Source organism: Engystomops pustulosus, chromosome 1 (genome assembly GCF_040894005.1).
Source record: "Engystomops pustulosus chromosome 1, aEngPut4.maternal, whole genome shotgun sequence".
Lineage (NCBI taxonomy): Eukaryota > Metazoa > Chordata > Amphibia > Anura > Leptodactylidae > Engystomops > Engystomops pustulosus.
The window spans coordinates 81,610,960-81,630,374 of record NC_092411.1 but is presented as its reverse complement, the minus strand read 5'-3'; the positions used below and the strand labels follow the sequence as shown (position 1 = coordinate 81,630,374).

Genomic DNA, 19,415 nt, shown 5'->3' with positions numbered 1-19,415 from the left:
AAGATCTCTGGAAGTTATTTTTCGGGAAATCCATTGCTCAGGATCCCATCTCTGGTTCCTATATGTAAGAGGGGAGCGGATGATTCTCTGTGGATTGTAAAGATATTCATGTTTTTCTTAATATTTGTACATTTCCCCTCTTTCACTGCTGATTCTGTGGTGCGTTCACACCTTCAGTTTTTGATGTCCAAACAAGGAGTGGAGTGAAAAAAAAGAAGAGAGATGGCTTCTCTCAGTAATGTTCTGCCTCATTATGATCCAAACCTGAATTAGCTTTGGAAACCGCATTGTAAAACTGAACGTGTGAACGCACTGTTAGTGAGCAGAGCCTGCTGTTCATGTTGGAGTACTTCCTTCCTACACTTACTTATCAGACGCCCTAAATTTAAAGACTGATGTAATCTACGAATGACGCTGACGTCACACGCTCAGAACACCCTGCAGGGGCTGGCAACCAATAGAAAGAGTGATCATTTAACGTTAGCTGACGTCAAAGTTGTGCGGCTTCCGATTGGCTACTTGACCAGGTACCTGATTGTACCGCCATATGAAAACGCGCGTTCACGTCTACCCACTGTGAAATGACGGCGTCGCCATCCAATAGCGTCGAAGCAGGCGCCTCCTGATTGGCTACTACTCGGCGCTGACGCGTATCCGCTTGGCTGTATGTGAAAGCCTGCAGTCCCTCCGCCATCTTTACTGTCTCCCCAGTAGTCTCGCAGCTCAGAGCAGGGAGGGGACCCGAGGAGGGATACATAGAGACCGCGCGGGCCTGACAGGACCTGCAGCTTCCGCCAAGACCATGAAACCCAGAGCAGCCGAGGCCGCAGCGTGCCAGTAGCCTGCCCCTGCACACCCTCCCCCTGCCCACAACCGTTATCTCCAATTGTCCCAGGCGACTGCACCCATCATGTCGTCCGCCCGCTTTGACTCTTCGGACCGCTCGAGCTGGTACTTCGGGCCGGTGTCCCGGCAGGAGGCGCAGACGCGACTGCAGGGACAGCGGCACGGCGTCTTCCTGGTCCGGGATTCGTCCACCTGCCCCGGGGATCACGTGCTGTCCGTGTCGGAGAACTCGCGGGTCTCCCACTACATCATCAACTCCCTGCCCGGGCGGCGCTACAAGATCGGGGACCAGGAGTTCGACAACTTACCGGCTCTTCTAGACTTCTACAAGATCCATTACCTGGACACCACCACGCTGATAGAGCCGGCGCCCAGGTGAGTCCTGCTATAGATGGTGGCAGCTGTCAGTGCCTGCACTGTGACCCCATCATTCTTGAGAAGTGCCTAAGCTTAGCTTCTATCTCTTAAAGGGGGTTCCCACTAATACTTATCCACTAGGCAGAGGAATGAGGGTTTCCATAAAGGTTCCTAGAAGAGAATCAAGTAGTAGCAGTACATGTGTCTTCCTGCACTGTGACATATGACACACAGTGATAGTTGTTCTGGTGATCACTTGTGTTTAGACCTACAGTAGTCATACCTACCACCAGTCCGCAGGATAGGGGAAAAGGATTAAATGGAAACCCTTGATCCTGTCCTGTGGTTGGACTTTCAGTGGTCTAACGCTGTGGCCAGAGTACATGTATTACTAGAACTCTCCCTTTGTTTGGCTTAATCGTGAGGTTTCTACTATGGCATAAGTGTCAACTCTTATGTTCCTGGAAAGATTATTTACATAGCACACAGTTTGGTGAACTTTCTCCTTTTAACCTTAGGTTTTTAATTCCATTCCTCAACCTCTTTTCAGTCATCCTGTTCTCCTGTAGCATTGTTGAGTTTGTAATTCCTGTAAAGTCTATCTTGAGTGTTAAACAGTATAAATTTTCAAGCCATTGTTTTGCCCCCGAATTTTCTTTAAGTAAATAGTTGGGGGCAGCTTGGTGCGCTGTGTAAATTCTTGGCCTCCGTTGTGTACACAGGCAGTGCTAGGTTTATAGTTGTCAGCACTGTTTTCCATTCTTGGGCATTCCCGGTTTTCTGTGTTTCCTCTGAGGTAAATAGTCAGTGGCATGTATGCGGCTGGCACCCTTATCCCTGTTTGTCCCTACTTTGCTCATTGATACAAAACAAGTTGCTGATGCAGAGATTGCTGCTGTAAACTGCTGATCTGCTGCTGTCTGCCAAGTTGATGTTGGAGCTGATGCTTACAATTAAACAGATCAATAGTCTGGGATATTGGATGTGTTGGGACAACAGCGTTAGTAAAGGGCACAAGTTCTATTTTCCGTCTTGTTGGGATTGATTTGCTGCTGTGAAGTTGTCAATTCCCCTAGACCTCAGTCATCACGGAATACTTTCCAGACTGCAGCAAACTTTGCTCTCTTGGCCGCTGCATTGCATCACTTTTGGCAGCTGGGCAAGTTATCAAGGTGTCGGGAGTTTGTAGAGACATATGGAATCAAGCAAGCAGCTGGCATAATCTGAGACTGATGCGTTTAGCTCTTCCTAATCTGCTAATCTAATTACTTGGCTCTTAGTCATTGTATTCATTTGCTAAACTCATCCATGCAATGCGATTACTGGATTTTAGCTCCTTATTATCTGAGCTCTAAGTCTTCCTTGACACGCAGGTTGTTGAACGATCACCCATGATTCTAGTAAAGACACATTGGAAGTAGTGTCACATTTAGTTCTGCTTGTCCTTGACCTGAGTCAAATATATTTGGCTGAGTTTTCATTTTTATTTCTTCAATGCTCTTAACAGGTATCCAAGTCCCCCTGTTGGAACCGGTCCTGCCTCTAGTATACATGCAGCGGAGGAGAACTTGGAGTGTGTACGGACTCTTTATGATTTCCCGGGTAATGATGCGGAGGACCTTCCTTTTAAAAAAGGGGAAATTTTAATAATTGTTGAAAAGCCTGAGGAACAATGGTGGAGTGCTCGAAACAAGGACGGTCGTGTTGGCATGATTCCGGTGCCCTATGTAGAGAAGTTACCTCGTGTATTTCTTCAAGGAATGATGGGAAACAGGAATTCAAATAGCTATGGCATACCTGAGCCCGCACATGCTTATGCTCAGCCGCAGACTCCCAGCCCTCTTCCAGCATCTTCTACCCCTCCAGGCGCCGTCATCACCCCATTACCATCCACACAGAATGGACCTGTCTATGCTAAAGCCATTCAGAAGCGAGTACCTTGTGCTTATGACAAGACAGCCCTGGCGCTAGAGGTAAGAGTCCTGTACATGATTGCAGACCTGTCACTTACATACAGATTCTCTACTTTCATTGCAAAAAGTTAATGGCTTATTGATTTCCAGGTCATTGCACTTCTTCTCTAAAGAGTAGAAGGCAATAGTTGGAGATAGCTGAGCATCAGAGATTAATACAGAATGGAGCTAAAATAATCCACTTACTCTCCTGTTCCTGTGCACTGCTAACAATGGGACCCAGAGGTGCCCAAGCTAAGACAGACCCTCCTGATATTGACTGACTTTGGAAGAGCTGGACTTCTGTACTTTGCCTTTGGTCAAAGTTGAAAGCTGTTTTAAAGCTGTGACCCTTTCAGATTAACCCTTTATTGTATAGCTACAGATTTAGCTGTCAGTTTTATGACATGCTGCAAATGGGGAATAAGAGATTCCTCTCATAATTGATGTTTCTAAGTTTATCTGTATTGAATTGTTCCTTTAACTCTGGAAAAATTACTTCATGAAGATTTAATCCGCCTCCTTGTAAGTAGGTCTGTTCTGTCCTATTATATCAAGTGTGCCAATTAGTAACATAATGACTTTAGTCTCATGGGGTTACTATTGTAATTGGGTTGCTAGCTGAGAAAAATTAAGTACTTTGGAAAATTATCAAGTAGGTTTTCTGTTCTGAGCTACAAGCGAGTAGCTTGAATGTCCCTCTATATATAATATATTATATATAGAGGAAGTGTGTGTATAAGGCTTCTTTTTGCTGCTTACACTATGACTTGTCCATCCCTAAGCTCTGAGGAGGACAGTATAGCATCTATAGGCCTCCTGTAGTCCTCCTACTCTTAGTAACTGGAGTGAATAATATCCTGTGTGAGATATTTGGCTTTAGTTATTGACACATGTAAAAGTTAAATGTAGCTTTTATGTTCCGCTTGCTTTCCCACCCTAAGGTCATGAATATGCTCTTTCAGAAGTCTATCAGAGACTTGGGTTATTGGGCAGAGCAGTTTGTCAGTGAGTCAGTCACTAGAACGTGCTGGAGTTATCAGTAAATACATAGTAAGGAGGAAGTGACACATGGCCCGGTAGTACCTTATTGACTCACATGAATACTATGTGTACGTGCTCTCAGGTGGGACCCGGAGGTTTGTGTGGCATTTTCTGAGTCACTTTTCTCTCCCTCGGGGCTATGATTTCAGTGCTAACCAATGGGCAGCAGATCACAGCAAGCTACCTCCAGGCGTCTGAAGGTGTGGCTCCATACATGTGTCTTATAATAGCAAGGACATATAGTAAAGGAGGGAAGCAAGTTGGGGCCTGTATTTGTAGCATTTTCCCAAGGACATCTTCATTCTCCGGATTGTAATAAGAAACCACCTCATATTGGTAGAAGCCAATTGTGGTTGTGGGTTGTAAATGGCAGCCATGCGCCAAGCTTCTGCAGAAGTTGTACTGAAATAAGTGCTCTTAAACGTCTTTTATTTGTCATCCTCCAAGTACAGTATGAATGGCGTCTATTGCATACAGGTCGACACAGATTGCAGAAATGTTGGGGGGGGCAGGGCAGAACACTGTTTTTCAATTATCGGTTTTCCAAAGTTATCCTTTTACTACAAGATTATTGCGGGGCTCAATATAGAACCATCTGTATGAGTGATGCATCAAAAATGGCTTTATTTATTCATTGTATTTACCCAAAATTAGTTTTCTGAGAAATCGGTTAAAAAGGACTGGCACGTTTAGAACCCGTTAGATCATATCTAGTAGTGTGATTATTTTTCATCAAACTGTATATGTTATTTGTTGCTGTAGAGCCCTTACGATTCCAGTCAGTATAGGTCATTGTCAGGTGCCATATGATGGAGTAGGGATTCAGAATGTGCCTATAACATGCTGTAACCACCTGCAAATATTCTTTTTCTAACCATGTATTGAAGGGGTTTTCAGCTACTCTAAAAACCTTTTCCTTTTTGGCACCACCAGCATATATTTCATTCTTGTTGACCTGCATTTCTCCACAGTGGTAAAAAATAACTTTTATTCCATTATGACCATAAGCATCATAAAGTCACGGAGGCTGGATCTGTCCCATCGAAAGGACAACACTGACGGTGAAACTGCAGTGTGTGATTAACCCTTGATAATACCTCACATGTGTCAGAATTTTGGAAACGTGTACGTCTTCAGGAAAGCCAGGGAGCTGTGTGTCTGCGGGTAGGGACGTCAGGCAAAGTTTTGGGACTGATTGACTTTCTCTCAGCCTCCATGACTTTATGATGCTTATTGCCATATAGATTTCAAGCCCTATTTATTTCCCTACTCTGGATCCATACTGGCCAATAAGAATGACATGATGGTGAAAATGTAAAAAAAAAAAAACGCATCTCTCCCCTCGGTAGGGCCTCCCATGGGAGATTTATCATACACCGGCGACCTATTCATGTATATAATAAGACTAACTGTTTATCATTAAAACTTCATGGTTTTCATGCAAAACTACACCAGTTCTGACCGGGAGTAGGTTTGCATAAAAACCATCATGTACTAATGAGCTGCTAGTCTTGTACCCTTATACAGGCGATTCTATACTTAAGAACACCCGACTTACAGATGACCCCTAGTTACAAACTGACCTCTGGATATTGGTAATTTACTGTACTTTAGCCCCAGGCTACAATAATCAGCTATATAGGTTATTTAAGGTGTCTGCAAATAAGCTTTATTTTTAATCCTGGTTCTTATGACAACCCAACATTTTTAATATACAATTGTCAGAGACCAAAACAATTTTGGCTTGGGTTACAATGATAAAATATACATTTTTGACTTGCCTACAAATTCAACATAACAAACCTATATCTAGTAAGTAACAGCCTGTATATTTTTGACAGTTAAAAAAGCTGTCTACTATTGGAGATTATTGCCTTTACTCTGTGTGGGTTTTTTTGTTTTGTGCACGCATTATATTTCTGATTTAATTGTGTACTTAATCCTTTTTTTTTTTTTTTTTTTTTTTTCTTTCCCTCTTCCTCTTGTCTTTTCAGGTGGGTGACCTAGTGAAAGTTACTCGCATGAATATTAACGGCCAGTGGGAAGGAGAAGTTAATGGCCGAAAAGGGCTTTTTCCCTTCACACATGTGAAAATAATTGACCCTCAGAACCCGGATGATGCTGAGTGACTGGTGTAACCTCCCCATAGCTTGTTTTATTCACTTTCCTCCTTCCAGGTCTTCTGAAGCTTCCCTGGCTTATTCTACGACTTTCAGCTGCCTGGTTATTTGACACTTCTGAAATAACACACACACTGCAGAGTTCACCTACTGACGCATGTATCATAGCTGTGTTTGTCCATAAAGCAAAGCTGCTGCTTACCACAGTTTTAAAGGTCTGAACAAGCTTAAGTTCAGTGCTGCCAGCCACTCATCCTGTTGGAGAACAATATCTGGTGCCATTCTGAGCTTAGGGGAATATTTTTTTTCTATTCCCCCTTGAACAATTTGAAATCATGCCTAAAGAATTTTTTTTTTTTTTTTTTTTATGGACACGTTGCTACCAAATATTATCATTTCTGATAATGAAGAGATTATTTGTGATTGCTATAGTCCCTGTTGCTTGTGGGGCGATCTGAGTGTGCGATAGTTAAACTGAGGCCTTTATTTATACTGCAAACCATGGCGATTGTTGTTCTGTGCAGGAATTTTAGATGACTACTTCCCCTTTCAAATGCAGAGTGCATCCCGGCAGCAGCAGAAGTCTCCTACTTGTCCTTCCGGCGATCATTGATATTCCATTTTTCTATTGCGCTCTTGCAGTGTGATTCTTCTCTCGACTTGGTGCCATTATCCGTATGTACTGTGAGGTGTCTAGCAGGTAGATATTAGGGTATCTCTGTTTAGTGAATGTGATTTTTCTAGACTCTTTGGTTTCCATCGTCAAAATTGTTAATGGCTTAATCCCTCCATTGCAGAATGTCAATAATTTCTTAAAATTCTCATATTCAGTTTATGCATGTATTCTGGTTGTCTGGATATACCAGATCCATTCATTTTTACTCCTTTGTTGACCTTTTTCTGCAGGGGGCACTAGTGCTCTGCTGCAGCGTAATAGCACAAAAGGAGGAAACAGATTCTCACACAATGAGCCAACTCCTTAAATTTGTCTGAATCTTGTTTTGCCCACTTTTCCTGAAACGCTGCAAAAAGACTATGCAAAGGGAAATTGCCTTGACTCCTGAGTTGGGTGTCTTAAATCGAATAGGCAACGAGAGGAATGAGAACATGGCCTGCTCAGTGTCACAACTGTAATCTTCTGCCAAGGTGACCCAGATCAGGTTGTGATGGGAGCATTGCTTCTCCTTGCTGCTTAATGATGGCTTGTGTTGGTTCTGGGACAGTCCCAGCTGATGGCCACGAGTCCCTGCTTCAGCCTTCGCTCTGCATTTGATTTACATTAATCTTCTGGTTGTTTACGAATCCAACAAATGTCGAAAGGGAATCTGTCACTTGGGGCACTTTGCTAATGGAGGGCAATGTCTCATTTTATTTTTGTAAAGGGAGGTTAAACTATGTCTGTGCCATTTTTGTTTTGCTTGTAAATTGTAATTTTATATTGTATCTACCTTTTACAGGAGGGATTTTAAGTTTTCGGTTTCAGTGTAATTAACATTTTTAACTGTTTTCAAGCCGTTGACGTCAAGTTCATGAGCAGCAGGTTTTCTTCCTGCGCAATGTTTTCTCTGTAACTGTTCAGAGGGGCGGCCTGTGATGGTCATGTGTCTCAGTAGGTTACATAGAATACATGGTATTGTAGGTGTTTGCTTTTTAACTTGATTTTGTTGTTCTTGAAGGGGGAAGAGATCATAGCTTTTTGAGTTTTATTTTTTGTGCTGTAAAATTAACAGTATTAAATGACTTATATTCTTAGAAAATGCCGTGTCGTCTTTCTGTCTGATCCTACCAAAATTATCCAGGTTCCAACGGAATGGATGGGATGCATCTGTCAAATTTTCCTTTGAAACACATGCGATCAGTAACGGTCACCAGTGGTTTGCCAGGAGAAGCTTTACTGCTTTGACTGTTTAGTATATGTACCGTATATACCGGCGTAATGTTTCTTCTTACCTTTTCCACGATCCACCGAAGCTACGCTCCGACCGCCGGTGACAGCTCTGTGGGTGCCGGCGTCGCAGAGAATATGACGTCAGCACGCGGCTGACTTCATATTCTGTGAGCCGCCAGCGCTCAATGAGCTGTCACCGCCGTCCGGAGTGTAGCAGCGGAGCTTCGGTGGATCGCGGGAAAGGTGAGAAGCTGTTGTATTATTAATGTGCCAAGCAGGCTGGCTATATAGAGGGGGAGGAGGCAGGATGCAAACTGGGGGCCGGCATTCTGCACAATTGGGGGGCCGCCAGGCTGTATAATAGCTGGCTGTATACTGGGGGTACAGGCTGGCAGTATACTAGGGGGGGGGGCAGTTTGGCTATATACAGGGGGGCTGGCTGTACACTGGGGGTACAGGCTGGCAATATACAGGGGGAGCTGGCTGTTGGAAAAGGGGTAGTCTTATACGGCGAATATATCTTAAACTCTATATTTTTAACAGGAAAGTAGGGGAGTTGTCTTATACGCCGGAATATACGGTATGTGTACAGGCGGTCCCCTACTTAAGAACACTTGACTTACATACGACCCCTAGTTACAAACGGACCACTGGATATTGGTAACTTATTGTACTTTTATCCCTAGGCTACAATAATCAGATGTAACAGTTATCACTGGTGTCTGTAATGAAGCTTTTATTGTTAATCCTGTTTCTTATGACAACCCAACATTTTTAAAATCCAATTGTCACAGAGACCAAACAAGTTCTGGCTGGGATTACAATGATAAAATATACGGTTCCGAGTTACATACAAATTCAACTTAAGAACAAACCTACAGACCCTATCTTGTATGTAACCCGGGGACTGCCTGTATTGTAAAGGTTGTCCTGGTAATGTTAATATAAAATGTAAATTAAGTGATCAGTAGGTGTTTTTTATGTCTGTATGCTTTACTTTTTTTGCGGGTGGCAAACTGACACACTGTTTCCTATTGGTCTGCTTCCATGTCCAACTATATATTTTTTTTTATTTTTTTTATTTTTTTATTTTTTTTCACTGATGTATAGACATTGAGAAGAATGCATTATTTTGTCTCCTATGGAGTTACGTGGTCAACATGTAAGTCAATGAATCCGCAAAAAAAAATGGACGGCACATGCTCGACATCCATATGCAGACAGTTTTGGGTTTTTTTTCTCAAATGTTGCTAGGAAACTAACTCGGCAGGGCAAAAAGTAGATTAGATTTTTATTTTAATTTTTTTTGCATATGTGAAAAAAAACGAAATACGGACGTGAAAAAAACTCATACAATATGGACTGATCACAGGCTATATGGCCACATTTTTGCAGGTGAGCACCAGACATGCCCATCTGAGGGTTTTTTTTATACATTTTAACTTATATCCTAAATAGTAACAATAATGTGATATAAAGAGAGATCTCTGAGAATATCCATCTCTATATACCAGTGCATTAACCCTGTGTCACAGTGAAGGTAGGTAGGTATGGCAGGTAGAGTGGAGGTCGTGTGTTCAAATCCCGGGCTGGGCAAAAAATTATTTAATTTGAATTAAATGGTGTCTGGGTAAGCCCTGGGAGATGTAGAGATCATGTATGGACAGATAGTGATATTGCCCTGATGACGTAGTCCCTGCTCTGCTGCTGACCCGACACCTCTACACAAGGAGTCTTAAACAGTTAAGTCTTTTTCAGTACCGCAAGTAACACAAACCCGGGATTGAACCATTCTGGCTTTGAAAGTATTGCAAAAGTACAGAGATTTCGATACTTCTTGCAACCCTAGTTTAAGCTCTAGTATTTTTTTAGAAATTTCTCTATGCATAGACTTGGGAACAATTAAACATCCCGGTGGTGAAAGGTATTCTAATGCTCTAATATAGGGACGATGGTTAATATTAAGGCTTTATAATGCTTAGTGCGCACAAGAGTTTTACACGTGTGTGTGTGTGTGTGTTTTTTGTGTTTTTTTTTTTTTTTGTTGTTTTTTTGTTTTTCTGGGGTTTTTTCCCCCAAAGTTGCATCTTATGACCTATTCACAGGATAGATGAGTATCTGAGGGGTAGTTTTTCCACCACTGGAACCCCAAAGCCTATGAGAATGAAGGTTCCATTATGTGTATAAATAAAATGTATTAAAGGGGTCTTCCAGTTTCAGAAAATGTTATTGTTTGAATAATGAAAAGTTATACAATATTCCAATATACTTTCTGTATCTATTCCTCACTGCTTTCTAGATCTCTGCTTGCTATCCTTCTATAGGAAGATTCATTGTTTCCAATTAACAAAAATCTGACCTTGGTCACAGGTGAAAGGCTCGTTATGACTGACGGCTCTCGTTACTGTGATACTAACGAATAGTGCACCTGTGAAACCTGTGCACCTGTGAAACCATGGTCAGATTTCTGTCCACTGGAAGTAAACATAGAAGCTTTCTTTGAATGACAGCAAGCTGAGATCCTGAGAACCGCAAGGAATTGATACAGAAAGTATATTGGAAAAATGTTTCATTTTTCATCATACAAACAATAACATTAATTTGCCGAAATGGGAATAACCCTTTAATTTTTTGTGTATTAGGAGTCCTCTGGATCGCTGGTCTGTAAGTAAACACACTGGGGCAGATTTTATAAAAAAAGGGTCCAAAGTTAGACAGTCCTAATCTGCACCACCTTTATAAAAGTGTCTAATGCTGGATGATTAATCGGTCCTAGTATAAGACTGTCTAGGCCTAAATTGTCTTACTTTACTCCAGAAAGTTAGGACACAATTCTGTCAGGTTAGCCAGACCTCTTTGGCACAAGGCCGTGTCCCCTTTTTGGGTCCTTACCCCTTTTGTCGAGCCAGAAAACTGTCTAAAACCCTTTATAAATGTGGTGTAGACAGTTGTCGTGGACAGATTAATAAATCTCCCTCACTGAGTTGATGTCACATCAGTAATGCAATCCAATGCAGGCTTGCACCACTGAAGGCAGTGATGGGCTTCAGCAGTCATGTGTAGAGTCTTCAGTATAGGCACATTTGTTACTCTACATGTCAGACGTACTACTAATGCTGTGTTTACAATCGCAACACTAGCCCAATGGGGCATGCCTTGGCCCAAAAGTATTTGCGTTTGCAGTGAAACGTGATTGGTAAGTAATCAAATGCGTTTCAATTGGCATGCTAATGACATCATGCATGGGGCAGTACCTATGCCTATGTGTACATGTTTGATTACTTAAATGGAGTAGCCAAGCATCATCTTCTTGCAGCAAAGACTTACAGGCTATGGGGAGGACTCAGCCCATGAGCTCTTCCCATGTACCCGAATCCGACGTGTGACGTACTATTACGGCGTGTGTCGGGAAGGGGTTAAATTATCTTTGGATAAGCTTTACATATAACAATTTTTCTTTTTTATGACACTTGAGACAAAATAGAATTGTTTTATTAATGACTTTTTTTCTTTCTAAAATTTGTCAACTTTTTTTTTTCAGTTTAGTTTTCTTTAAGTAGTAACTATTAGCAAAATGTTATATGTACAGTAGGAATCACCCCTTTGTGCCCCAGGGTGTACTATAATGTCCTGTTGCTGCAGGGGTGTATGTTGAGAGCTGAGAGCTCTCCATACACAGCGGTTGTTAGCTGTATAATACAACTGACTCCCGCCTGTTACTGCCATGGTTGGTGCTGGCACCAATTGCAGCAGTTAACCAGTTAAGTGCCACAGTTGAACCCAACCATGACACCTAACATTGCTTCCTATGGGCACCAAAGTACCCTAGAGGTTCTGAAATAGAAAAATGAAATGTAACAATTATAATAAACTAAAAGGAAAATTTTAATTTCTTTCCCCACTTTCCCTAGAACACCCACAAAAAAAACAACTTAAAAATCGTAATCCTGTTGGGTATCTCCATGTCCCAAAATGCCCTTTCTAGCCAAATATAAAAAAGATTATTCCGCGGCCACGAAGCCGTAACTGAAAATGGTACCAAAATTGTCGAATTGACACTTTTTGCCATTTTTCCCATCCATGAATATTTGAATAAAAAGTCATATAGGTCTGTACACCAAAGTGTGAAATGGATATTGGCCTCCTAATTTGGCAAAATGGCAGATAACATTTTTTTTGTACAAATAAAATGTTTTTTTTTAAAAAAAAAAAAAAGCTACCACAACCTATATAAATTTTGGTATCCCTGTGATCGTATCAACCCAAAGAATAAAGAGGGGGTGTTATTTGGAACACAGAACTAATTCGTAAAATCAGAGCCCACAAGAATATACTGTGAATGTGTTTTTTGTCAATTGTACCAACTTGGAATGTTTTTTTTTTTTTCCAGTACAGCGCATTGGATATTAAATGGTGCCAATAAAAAGTACAATTTAACAGAAAAAAAAGCCCTCACATCTCTGTAAACATAAAAATAAAATTATTGCTTTTAATGCAAAAAGGGCTGAGTCCTGTAACAGTTAATATGATATAAGGGTTTATAAGGAAATAGAAAGCTACACATAAAAATTAAAATTCTTAGTACAATTTTAATGGTCATCCATGCAAAATCCATATATCATGGCATATATTAAGGGGATTTTACTGTTTAATATGGCACTAGAATTTTTTGGGTTTTTTTTTTTAAATCAGATTTTTTTTTTTTTAATTGAAGTTTTCTGATTTTACAACACAATAAAATAAACATTACAATTACAGACACAGTACATAACATACATGTATCCCGCCACAGACAATAGGTATATCAGTATTCATAGTTACAGGAACTGTTTATGAATATCAGGGTGGTGACAAAAAAAAAAACAATGAGTCACTCCTGTAGTATATCATACCACTTTATATGGCTTCAGGTATACAATTCACTCACTGCACAACTGTCAGCATCTGATAAGAAAAAACACCCCTCAGCTTCACAAGTGCCCTACTAGGCAAATTTGGTACCTCCAGCCACTGGCTCCACAGCTTCTCAAATTTCTTAGGGCATTTCCTTTTTAGATAAACTCCCCATTCCAATCTTATAATGTTATTTACTTTATAAATGAACTCCTGTATGGTGACCACTATGCCTATATACTTAAATTTCCTCACAACTCGTAGTCTTGTTTCGTGTACAGGCGAATCAGTCGGCAATGTTCTTGGGGGCAGAATGACGGACTTGTCCAAGTTAATTCTGAGACCAGACCTGTCCCCAAATTCCCTAATTCCATGACTAGGGCTATAGAGTTGTTAACATCGCCTAGATACGATAGGGCGTCATCGGCATATAAAGATATACGCTCCTCCGTTGAGCCCAGGGGAAATCCACAGATCTCCCCAGAGGACCGCACTAAACACGCCAGTTGGCTCCATAGCGATCACGAAGAGGGGAGAAAGGGGATATCCCTGCCGTGTGCCCCTCCCCATCGTGAACACCTCTGTCAGTCCCCATTCACCCTAGCACAGGGCTGTGAATAAAGAAGCCTCGTCCAAGTCATAAAAGTGGGTGCAAACCCCAACCTATTCATGACCGGCCAAAGATTTGCCCACTTGACACTGTCAAAAGCCTTGGCAGCATCGAGTGAGATGATGGCAGGGGAAGGAGTCCCAGAGAAGTCCCCCTGCATACTCACATAAAGTCGTCGGATGTTTACAGTTTCGACCTATCCAGCATAAAGCCGGACTGATCCTCATGTATTAACTTATGATCCTTATGTATTAAGAGGGAAACTGGCTGATACGACCCCGAGTCAGACTTGTGTTTCTAGGTGCCAGGGTGCAGGAGATATAGCTGATTGAAGTTTATAAACCTCCTTTCTGCATGGGGCATGTGCAAATCGGGCGTATATAGCCGTATGGCAGTCATGAAGGAGTTAATTGACTGAATAAACACTTTAACACCACCACCTGACAGACATGGTTTGAGACAGAACGGTGGCCATCATGGGAAATTACATAAAGTAATATGGAAATTTGCTGATTTAAGTCCCCTCGTCTGTTTTCATTTCTGCATGATCACTTAATTTTGTTGCTGCAAAAAAAAAAACCACTTGCTCACATTTTTCCACCTATCTAATGCAAGTTGTGAACGTATCAGAGGCCATGATTTACAAACTGAGCTTAATCCCGAAGAATGTGGAAAGCCCAGGTCCTCTTCCATGGTAACTTCCTTTAAAGAGGACCTCTCACCCACAAAAATGGCACTAGGAGCTGCTTGCTAAAGTAACTAAAACAAAGACAGCAGTGTTACATTGCTAGAGTTATCAGAAACCTCCGATAACGCTAACAAACACCGTTGCGCTGTACGCTACAAATGCCGGACCGCTCTCAAAGCAGCGGTCCAGTGCATTCATGAGGTGGCAGGATTATGGGCGGTGACTGCTGCAGGACGCGCGTCCGTCACTGCTGGCCTATGGAGTGAGCGTGGCGGACCAGTGCAGTGTAACACGGCTAAGACTGTTGTAGCACTAGGAGCTGCTTACTTTAGTAAGGGTGACAGGTCCTCTTTAAGGTTTGAGATCATAAACCTGTAAGTAGAGATGTGATATGAGAGCAATGATTCTCGTATAGAGGATGAGGTAATGTGTGCATGCAGGTAGTACCAGCGGCTGGTAGAGACTCAGTTACCATGACAACTAAAGGATGTCTTCCTTCTGGAAATCTACTGTCTGGCAACTTTTTTTTCTTTAGTTCCAGAGGTAGATTTCCGATGTGTGGGTCATCCCTGCAAATCTTTTATAATATAATAAAAAGAATGCTGCCTAACAGGTGGTAATCTTTATAATATAGGTATGCAAATTAGATTCTGAGGCTACTTGGGCATAGAGTGTGCTCCGAGGCGAAGGCTACTCCATACGGCGAGTAGCCTCTGGAGTGGAGTGTCCATGCCACCTGTACACGCGGCTGCTGGAGTGAGGGGCTTCTGCTCACGTGCACAGGCTCCTGGTCCTCTGCCTGCTTCACAGTGGCTCCCGGGGGGGCTCTGCCAACTCATTCACAGGTAGCAGGGGGTGGAATTGCTGAAGCTTTTCAGGGCGTGGAGAAGTCTTAGCTTAGATTTAATACCCTGAGTAGCTGCTGCAGCTAATTTGCATATCTATATAATAAAGTTTATAACCTGATAGGAGCATTCTAATAAATTATAAAATATGTGCAGGGCTGATCCACATATTGGAAATTCACCTAAAATGTTAACACACCTGCTTACACTAACACTAACCAAACGCATGGTGACATATAAAAATGCAGGCACTTCTGAAATGCGGTAAAAAACACATTGCAAACTTTGCATGTGATCGCACCCTTAGTTTCAACTCCTACCCAAGGTTTTCAGGAATGGCTTGGCACCACCAGGACATTTAAATGTTTATTTTGGAGACCCTTTTTAGGGCTTGTTGGCTGTATATATAATAGCAGACACTCGCCTCTAAGACCCACGATCATAGATTCCTCTGATCATGGGTGTTAACCGCCTTACTGCGGTATGAAAGGGAACATCACAAATTAACTAGTTTTTGGGCCGTTTTTAAGCATCCGTTAAAAAAGCATCTGTTTTTGACCAGTTTTAATTAACATAATTGGTAAAACCGGTCAAAAACGGATGCGTTTTCATAAAATAGGGCCTTACTATGCTTTGTGGGAAAACCCCTTTAATGTGTGGGTCTTTAGACCAGTGTAGAGTAGAACTAGACAAGTCTCTGATGCACCAGATTTATCCCTGTGTCTGATGCTGGATGATTCATCTGGTGCAGTATGAGGGATCTTTTTTATTGGCCTTGTTTTTCATGTCGGTGGTGCAATGATTTTTTGTAGATGCCTTACTGATCCATTGTTATCTATGCATATTTTTAGATTGTCTTTTTTTTTATCACTGATCCTTTGTACAAAAATGTTGAAACCTGTACTATTTTTTCACTGAAGCACACCACAAAAGGCAATGGAAGTCTAAGGATCCACAAAAATTATGAGATGATGATTTTTTCCCTAATGAGGCTGGAGAACCAGATGTTGTGTTTAATAACTATGTTATATCTACAGGGTTTTTATGGCTGCGGAGACACAATGGAGGCAAAATGGAGACAAGATACAACGGATGCACAACAACACCCCAATGTGGATCTGCCTTAAGACTGGCGGGTCATACTCTTAGTTGCTCTAGTTTGCTGCACCACAATACTGAATTTTCTGGCACGGCTATGCCCTCTTTTACTGAGGACTTACCCCTTTTTCGGAGGATTTGGTAAACAGTGTAAAAATGGTCTAAAGCCTAAATGTGCCGCAGGGCATTTCAGATGCAAATTACTCCAGTTTTCTGGCGTAGACAGATTGATTCATCTCCCCCATTATGTTATGTGTTAATGCAGTGTTAACATTGTGTTTTGTTAACATGATGTTAACATAACAAGTTAGCATGTAAAAAGTTATGTTAATGCCACATGTAATCACACCCAGAAAGCGAGATTGCAAGAACGTAGCAATACCTGTCACACAGACTTTTTGAGGGTATCCTGATCCTCACGTGACGATTTTGAAAAGGGATGGGGTACAGGGCAGAGCATTTACTATAGCCTGTGCCAGAATTCCCACCCATTGTGGGACTTTCCTGTAAATATACAGTATCTTTCCTGTAAATATACAGTATCTTTCCTGTAAATATACAGTATCTATTTAAACCATTTTTTATATAAATATACATGGTGTAAACTTTTTATACATCATTTTGTTATATGGATAAACTGTATTTTTCATGCCCTTTAATCCAGGAAACTAACATACAATTGTTATGGAGATTGCACTGGTTTTGGACGACATCTTGATTACTGTCCACCATTTTAAGTATTAGCCAGGGGTCACGCTGGGGGTCAAAGCATTGTCCAGTTAATGTCATGATTCAAACTTCATTTTATGTAACCTGTTTGCTCGTCTGCCAACTAATTCCCTTTGACATTTAATGAGAAGCCAGTCTGTCCTTCATGCTGAATTATTTTATGATTCTGGAGACAGTTTATCTCTTTCTTTTCAGGAAATTAGTATAAACAATACCGTTTATCTGTGTACAAAGTCCCTGAAAACCCGAGCACAATTAATTAACTTTTTGTAGAATGTATTAGAGGGCGGTTGTAGTACATTTAAAGGACACCTGTCATCAGGTCTGTCACTATTTCTGTCACCTCTACCTGTTGGAGCAGCTCACAAGGATCCCATCCCAGCCTTTATCTAGTCAATTCATACATTAATCATTATAAAATCATGTATTCTTTATTATGTAAATGAGCTGGTCACATGGTCAAATGCAGTGATGTCACTCCTGTTCCCCCTCCCCTCTCCTCCCCCTGCTCATGTTTGTGTGTAATGGATAGTAAAGCATGGCTAGTGTGTGTGCTGCATCTGCTGACATGCTGCATCCTCCTAATATACAGGTGAGAGACACAGACATCAGCTACACATGAATCTGACATGTTCTGCTGTAACATGGCTGCATGGAGCTGTTGTATTTCTTCTATACACACACATGCACACACAGGCTGCAGGGGGCGTAGTCAGCACCAGGAAGCACATCATTATACAGCTTCACATCATTATACAGGCTGTCAGTCATGCACTGGGGGTGTGGCTGTGCTTCCCACTCATGAATAAACTGGACAGCTTGAATATGCTAATTCTTCATTGGACATTTCACAGGTCATTGCACAGCAGCCGAACCGGCATCGTTAGCCGCTGACATCCCCGGCTAACACCCGTGGTCGGAGTGGGCTCCGATCGCGGGTGTTTAACCCGTTAAATGCCGCGGTCAACGCGACCGCGGCATTTAACATGCCTTCTGGGGGTCTTTACCCCACGATCGCCCCCCCCGCACCGTTTTCGGGGGGGGGGCGGCATCGCTGTTTTGGCACCTCTGGGGTCCGATCGGGACCCCAGAGAAGCCTGGAGGGTTTACCTTTAAGATGGCGTCTGTGACGTCATCTTAAAGGCAAAGTGTCAGCCTATGCATCTGCATAGGCTGGCACTGATAATACCCTGCAATACATTAGTATTGCAGAGTATTATCAAGAGCAAGCAATCAGATGATTGCTTGTTCATATCCCATGGTGGATCATGTAAAATAATGTAAAAAAAAAAGTTTTTCAATAAAAAATTACTTTATAAATCACTAAAAATGCCCATAAGCCCCAAAACATATAAAGAGACATATAACGCTCAAAAAAGTCTAAATCATAACACAAACCCCACATATATAGTATCATCGCGTCCGTAACAATCCATAGAATAAAACTAAATAACTATTGAACCCATATGATGAACGCCGTAAAAAAAAAACGTTAAAAACACGCCAAAAATTATGATTTTTACCTATTATATCCCACTAAAAATGCAATAAAAAGTGATCAATAAAACATATGTACTCCAGAATGATACTGTTGCAAAGAACAACATGTCCCGCAAAAAAAAACCCATCAACCAGCTCTGTAGCCAAAAACGTAACAATGTTATGCCACTTGGAAAACGGCGATGCAAAAATGATAGATTTTTCCCCACATTAGGGTTTTATTTGGCAAATTTAGTAAAACATAAGAAAAAGTATTCATGTCTGGTATCCCCGTAATCGTATCGACCCATAGAATAAAGATAACATGATTATTAGGCTATACGGTGAACACGGAAAAAAAAAAAGTAAAAAATCCAGTACAGAATTGATGCTTTTCTACTCATGACCTCAAAAAAAGTTCCTAAATTTTCAACAATAGGTGATACCAACCCCAAAATGGTAACACTGGAAAAAGCATCTCATCCCGCAAAAAGAATGCCGTCACATGACCCAAATAACGGAAAAGCAAAAATTTTATAGCCTTCAAAAGGGGGCAACGAGAAAACTAAAATCCTGGCAGCTGCAGGGTGCTCCTTCCCTTCTGCGCCTCGCTGTGCCCCCATAACACAAGTAATGTCCACATGTGGGGGGTCGCTGCACTCAGGAGAAATTGTAGAACACATTTTATGGTGAGTTTTCTCTTTTTATCTTTTGGAAATGTGTAAATTTTAGGGCTAAATGAACGTATAACCGACAAAATTTGATCATTCTAAATTTCACCGCCATTTTGATTCAATTACTATGAAGATCTCAACGGGTTAACAATCTTTGTAAATGCTGTTTCTGATAGTTTGAGGGGTGCAGAT

The 19,415-nt window shown here is 41.5% G+C and overlaps 1 protein-coding gene across 1 annotated transcript; it reads left to right on the top strand.

Moving 5' to 3' along the window:
- The first annotated feature begins 597 nt into the window (after positions 1-597).
- CRKL (CRK like proto-oncogene, adaptor protein) lies at positions 598-8,076 on the top strand. The gene is made up of 3 exons (XM_072145277.1): positions 598-1,221; positions 2,711-3,176; positions 6,194-8,076. The coding sequence occupies exons 1-3, from the start codon at positions 911-913 to the stop codon at positions 6,326-6,328; spliced, it is 912 nt and encodes a 303-aa protein (XP_072001378.1). The 5' UTR covers positions 598-910; the 3' UTR covers positions 6,329-8,076.
- Positions 8,077-19,415: the final 11,339 nt, after the last annotated feature.